A 6,801-nucleotide genomic window follows, 5' to 3' on the forward strand; every position below is an offset into this window, starting at 1 on the left:
GCGCAATCTGACAGCATATTGACGGTAGAAACCGAGCATGATCTGCTTTTGACCAAAGTGCAATAAAATTTAATATTACAGAATAAGTTTTATTGGTAAATTATAATTTTCTTTTCATAAATAATTATGAAATGTAATGTTATATCGTAGTTATATCTCACGTAGCAAATTCTCTTTCAACTTAATTAAATTAATAATAAAGTGAATTGTGAAAATAATTAAATTAAATTTATAAAATTGAGACATAATTTATATGATAATTAAACTCTTGCTTTATGCTTCAAATAGGATAATTTTCCATTTATCCTGTTGATACTAATCAGTTTAATATTCTCATATTAGTCTTGTATGAGATATCAAAAATTAAACCAATAGAAATATACTTTTGATCTTTTATTAATAGCCACTAGCAGGCCTTATATCTACTTTTAACAGAAATTTGATTGCGAGAAAGCGTGCATCGCGTAGCGGAAAGCGAAGGAACTATTGAATCAAGGCATTTAAATACCGATTATGCAGGTTCTGCTCGGTTTCTGCCACCAATCTGCCGTCAAATTATGCGCGCAGATCTTGCTAGATTTTTGCTGCCAATTTGACGTCAAGTCATGCAGCAAGCTTTGCTTGCTTTTTGCTGACAATTTGTCATCAGACTTTCCTGCACAGATTTTGCTCGGGTTTTGCCGCCAACTTGACGTCAAATTTTGTGCGCGCAGATCTTGCTTGATTTTTGCCGCCAATTTGACGTCAAGTAATGCAGCAAGCTTCGCTTGCTTTTTGCCGCCAATTTGTTGTCGAATTTTGTCAGCAAGCTTTGCTCGGTTTTTGCCGCCAATCTGCCAGCTTAATCAGGTAATAACATCTCTTGTAGCAAAATTGTAGCCTTTTTGCAAAAAGTCGGTAACACGACTGTAATTAACACAATTATAAGTAACTTTTCTTGGTTTTTTGCATGAAGTTATAGCGTCCGCACTTCGTTATTCTTAGTACTTTAATTGTGGAAAAGGATTTATCGATCTGTGTAGCCAATAAAAAGATAAGTGATCGAACTGATTCTTCGCATTTTGTCGGTAAAAAAGTCGACTTTAGGATCCCCTTAATTGTGTTCTAATAATATTTATAAATAGAGTTGTTGGTCGTATTAATTTTGTTACTGTTGGAGCATCTTCATCTGTATTCGGATATTCACGAAATTCTATATATTTCTCATTTGCTGTAAATTCATCCATTGGTGTTTTCATCATTGCGTTGCGGCAGTCGTCACAATTATTTTTAGTAATACTTCGCCGCGCCACAAATCCGGCAAAATATGCAATAGCATTTTTGTTATAACTGTTATCAATTGGATTTATATTTTCAATTTCTTCAATATCATATTCTTCGAGAAGAATTTTAGTGTCTTCATCAAGTAATTCGTTTTCATATTCAACATCATATTCTACAGCCGTATTACTCGTATTCATAACATTTTCTATCGTTTTAACGAGTCGGCTTGGTTGATTGATGAGACTTTCACTCCCTGTACATTGAACATTACCTTTGTCGCTAGTTTGAATATATCCCGTGGAAAGTATATGCCTAATAGATAATCGGATCATTCTTGCGGTTGGATTAGGATTAAAACCTCCACGTTGTCTCAATTTAGAAAATAAATGTTCGACAGAATTTTGATTACACAATCCTGTTGCAAGTTCAAATCCTTCATACTGACTTGCAAGTATTTTATAAGTTGCAAGAATAGCTCGTATAGTTATAACAAGACCTTTGAAACAAGGAATTTGAACTATGTTTTCCGCTGATTTTGACCATCTTGAGCACCATTCGATAAAATCTATTAATAGATTTTCAATATCCGGGTTTTTGGAAGATAATGGTCGTTTCCTGCCAAATGTAATATTAAGGCTGTAAGCATTGCAAGCATCAATAAGATTATTCAAACGCTTTGCAAAATCAGCTGTCGCTTCCCACGTAATTGTATTTAACTCTTTTTCATAGCCAGCTGTTTTTATTGCAGAATTGAAAAGCTCTTTTGACATTCATCGCTTCGAAAGTATTTGGACGAATATGTGCTTCTGTTATGTGGGACAGTAAATTTGAGTCTCCTTTTGTGGCATTGTCAATAGACCATGTCATTTCAAAATCAGAATATGATGCGATTACTTTTCCATCGCAATAAATGTTTCCATGTGTTCTAAGGCAACTTGCCAATCTTTTTATTAAATGGGGAAAATCAAAAGACGCGTTATATTTTTTTTCATTATATATAAAAAATGGCCTCATTGTATTAATTCCGAATTGAGTATAAGCGCTTTGATTACATGTGCCTTGATCGCATGTTACAAGTTGCACATCAGCACCTGTTGCACTCAATCTGTCTAAACATTCTTTCAATAATATTATTATCTCTTCTGCTTTCATGCATTTTCCCGGGAGGAAATATGCTAAAGGCTGTCGCCATGGATGACGCGCATTTAAACTGTCTAGACAAAAGACAAATACGCATTTAGATCTTTCCGATTTTCTTCCTAGAGGTCCAAGATCAATAAGGCCTTCTATTTCATCCAGTTTTCGCGAATATTCTTCATAAGGTTTTATGGCCATTTCGTCCTATTTTAAGGCACATATACTCTTTCTTCCATTGGTATGTGAGAAATCTTTTCCTTCAATTTTTCAAATATGTCACAAAATCCTGGCCTTATATCATATTCTTCCAGCCATCTTTTGATAGTTCGTTGCCCGGGGAAATTACAACCTTCTTTCCTTAAGCGACAGAAAGCAGCAGCTGAATAATAATACAGTTGCCTTGACAGATTTTTCTCTTCTTCTGTGTACGGTGCATTGGGTATGTGCAACTGCAAATTTATCATCGCCTTCGCAACAAGTTTATATAATTTATCTTTTCTGTTCTTATCTCGAGAATAGCATATACATTACATAAACATAAACTTATTTCATTAATAGCATTGACGTTTATAATATATGCTTGAATGAAAAAGAAATCGCGCAGCTAAGAAAATACATTAATTTATATCTATATGTGGGACTATTTTTTATCTATAAACAGAGAGAAACCTGAGAGCGGCCATCCCGCTTCAGCGGAGGCATGTCCTGATGCGCCCCCTGAGAAAGTGGACATAAACTACATCGTTACGCTCGGTAACAGACGTAGTACACGGTTCACGTCTATGATATGGTTCGTATCCGAACTAGTCAGCTGTACTACTATCCAAACCGAAAATGAGACTCAAACGAAATAAGTCGGACAAGGATCAACAATCGATCATCCTTACTTTGTCTCACTAATGATAAGTACTTACGTGCGATAGACATGAGCTAGCGATTTTATTACAAAATTTACAACCCTTATCATCTATCACCTATCGTGTTTTTAACGCGTTGCGCTTCGCGTAATTAATAGAATTATTTATTTATTAATAAATATAAACTCTATATTATGTATAAATATTATATTTATTGTGGGATATTATAAAATGATTTAATATTATAAAATGTATTAAGTGTATATATATAAAAATATATAAGTGTATATATATATATATATATATATATATATATATTTTATAGGTTATAATATATTTGTATCCCGCCTCCTCCACCTCTTCCTCCTCCTCTTCCACGACCTCCGCCTCTGCCTCTTTCTCGTCCCCTCGACCTCTGCCCCGACGACCACTACCTCACTGCACCCCAGCGTTAATTGCCGCTTTAATTATTTCATTTAAAGTTTCCGTCTGTAACAGAAAATAAATATACATAAAAACAACATACTTTCGCAAAACATGCATTACGTAAAAGCAAAACATTCTTCAAATATTTATAAATATAAATACCAACCGATAAATATAAATATCGACCATTATCACATGCGTAAAGCGGCCGTCGAATTAATGCGTAAAATAAACATAAAATTTAATTTAATATAATTAAATAATTAAACGTAAAATTTATTAATTTTTATACTTACTGTTAATACAATCGGCTCGGTCGCCGTCGGGGCCGCCGCCGCTGTCGTGATCGTCGGGGCCATCAAGGCCGTCAAAACTGCCGAGATCGTCTCCGTCGTCGCCGTCGCGGCCGTCGTCGCCGTCGCGGTCGTCGTCGTCGTCGCGGCCATCGTCGGCGTCGGCGGCGTCACCGTCGTAGCCGTCGGCGCCGACGGAGCCGTCATAACCGTTGGGCCCATGGTGCGATCCTCCATCCTATAAGAATTTACAAATAAATATACACACAACATAATTAATAAAGGATATATATTTATATGTTTACTTACTGCTCGAGCTCGACAACTGCTTGCCTGCTTACCCAAGACTTCGTCGCACGTCGCACGTCGCACGTCTCACGTTGCACGTTGCACGTCGCACCACGTACTACGCAATAATGCCAGAAATGGAACTCGGCAGCATACGCACACAAATGCGAACGCACACGTGTGCTGCGTAATATGCTTTGTAGAATGTACTGCGCAGCATACGTACGCGTTCGCAAACAAGATAGCTTTCCGCATAAAATATTTTATTTTTAAAATTTTAAATTATTATAGTTTTGCATAAAATAATTTTATCATGTTTGTGTATATATATATACATATACACACACATATATATATACATGTTTGTGCAAGTGTGTGTGTGTGTGTGTGTGTGTGTGTGTATGTATGTGTGTGTGTGTGTGTGTGTGTGTGTGTGTGTGTGTGTGTGTGTGTGTGTGTGTGTGTGTGTGTGTATATATATATATATATATATATATATATATATAAGTAGTAAGACAGGGCCGGTTCTAACGCAGGTCCTCCGAGAGGGGATGAGGTGCGAGGGGGGAACCGCGTGGGTGACGTCACGCGCGGGGGGGGGGGTGACGTAACGCGCGGGGGGAGTGACGTCACGCGCGGGGGGTGACGTCATGCGCGGGGGGAGTGACGTCGCGCGCGGGGGAGTGACGTCACGCGCGGGTGGAGGAACTGCAGCGCGGGGGAGTGACGTCACGCGCGGGGGGAAGGAACTGCAGCGCGGGGGAGTGACGTCACGCGCGGGTAGGAGGGATCCGCGGCGCGAGCGATGGACGAGGGAGTCCGCACGGGGAAGGGGGATCCGCGGCGTGACCGATGGACGAGGGGCTCCGCGCGGGGAAGGGGGATCCGCGGAAAGAAGACAGTGGTGTGAGAAGGATAGCGCTACGTGTGGGAAAAGGATAGCGCTAAGTGTGCGAAGAGGACAGTGCCACAAGGATGCCATCAACGTACGACAAGGATGACATCAACGTGTGACAAGGATGGCGCATTGTAAGATGCTGCATAGGTGGGAGAAGGACGACGCAAAGGTAAGTGAGTGAGTGATAGCGACGAGCATATGAAAGAGAGAGGACGATAATATCGCAATTAACGCGTGCGAGAGAGAACTATAATATCGCGAGACTTAGAACGATAATAGAGCAAGACAACGCATGCGAGAGAGAACGATATTGTAAGAACAACACGTGCGAGAGAGAACGATAATAGCGCGAGAATAACGCGTACGAAAGAGAGAACGATATCGCGAGAACAACGCGTGCGAGAGACAACGATAAATTCTTATAACTAGCGCGAGAGAGATAGCGCAAGGGATGGGAGCGCAAGGGAAAGGCGCGTAAATAATTAGATTTTTTTTCTTTTTTAATTAAAATATATAAAATTTATTTTAGTGTGTAATACAATTGTGTGTGTGTGTGTGTGTGTGTGTGTGTGTGTACTTAATATATAATATATATAATAGTAATATAATAATAATAATATAAAATATAAAAAAATAAAAAATAAGGGGGGGGATGCGCCGGGCTAAGGGGGAGGCCGCTCCTGCAACAGAAAAAAAATGATGTGTTAATGAAAATATTACAATAATTTATTTATTTATTATAAAAATAGTACTTACGTCTATGAACCCATTTCTGTTCCTCCACTCCTGCTCCTCCTCCTGCTCCTCTCCCTCTTCTTCAATGTTCCAATTTTGCGGGATCCATTGTTCCTCTTCTATAACTATGTAGGGCTCTTCCCCGAAGAGCCGCCGCAGATCAAAGATATCTCCATCTAGGCCCTTCAGGGTGTCGCCCTACACGTCTACAAAATATTCCCGTGCTTCCCGGCGCACTGCCCGCACCCATTGACGGCGTTGAATATTTATGAAGCCCGGAATCACCACTTCGTCCTGAAACTAGAAAATCAAAAAATTATTATAAATACACAATTTTTTTCACAATTTTTATAAAATAATCATAAAACGATATTTACGTTCCATAGGAAGGTCAGCTTCAGAAACAGGATGCACAGGATGTCAAATAATTTTTTCTTCCAATCCGGATAGATGTTCGTTTGATCCATATCCATTTTTATTTATTTTTTTTCGGCTCTTCTCGTACACGGTTCAGAACTTATGACGAGGCAACGAGGTCTCGGTACAGGGTTTTATAGTAGAGATGTAGCATTATCACCATGTTAAAAACGTGTCAATAAGACAAAAGTAAGACAAAAGTATGCACGTTCCCATGCAACTCAGCGTGGTATATAATATTAATATTATCATATTACAACTGTGTGAGGAGACAACAAGGTCTCGGTACGAAACTTTAGAATAGGGACGTATCATTATCACATTACTGAAAACGCGTCGTGAGACAAAAGTATGCGTGTTCCCATGCAACTTAGCATGATATAATATTAATGTGTCGACCCTGATCGACCCTGATCGAACGCCTGTCGAACGGCTATCGAACGGTTATCGAACGCCCATCGAACGGGAATAAACGCTCTTCGAACGG

General features: G+C 39.1%; 1 protein-coding gene across 1 annotated transcript; it reads right to left on the reverse strand.

The window, feature by feature from the left end:
* Positions 1-1,082: 1,082 nt before the first annotated feature.
* Positions 1,083-1,595, reverse strand: LOC145963960 (uncharacterized). Its single transcript, XM_083086322.1, has one exon. It carries the CDS (start codon positions 1,593-1,595, stop codon positions 1,083-1,085), a length of 513 nt encoding a protein of 170 aa, XP_082942448.1.
* Positions 1,596-6,801: the final 5,206 nt, after the last annotated feature.

The sequence above is a fragment of the Camponotus vicinus genome, unplaced genomic scaffold (genome assembly GCF_025532165.1).
Source record: "Camponotus vicinus isolate PSW18456_S1 unplaced genomic scaffold, iyCamVici1.0 SCAF_13, whole genome shotgun sequence".
NCBI classification, from domain to species: domain Eukaryota; kingdom Metazoa; phylum Arthropoda; class Insecta; order Hymenoptera; family Formicidae; genus Camponotus; species Camponotus vicinus.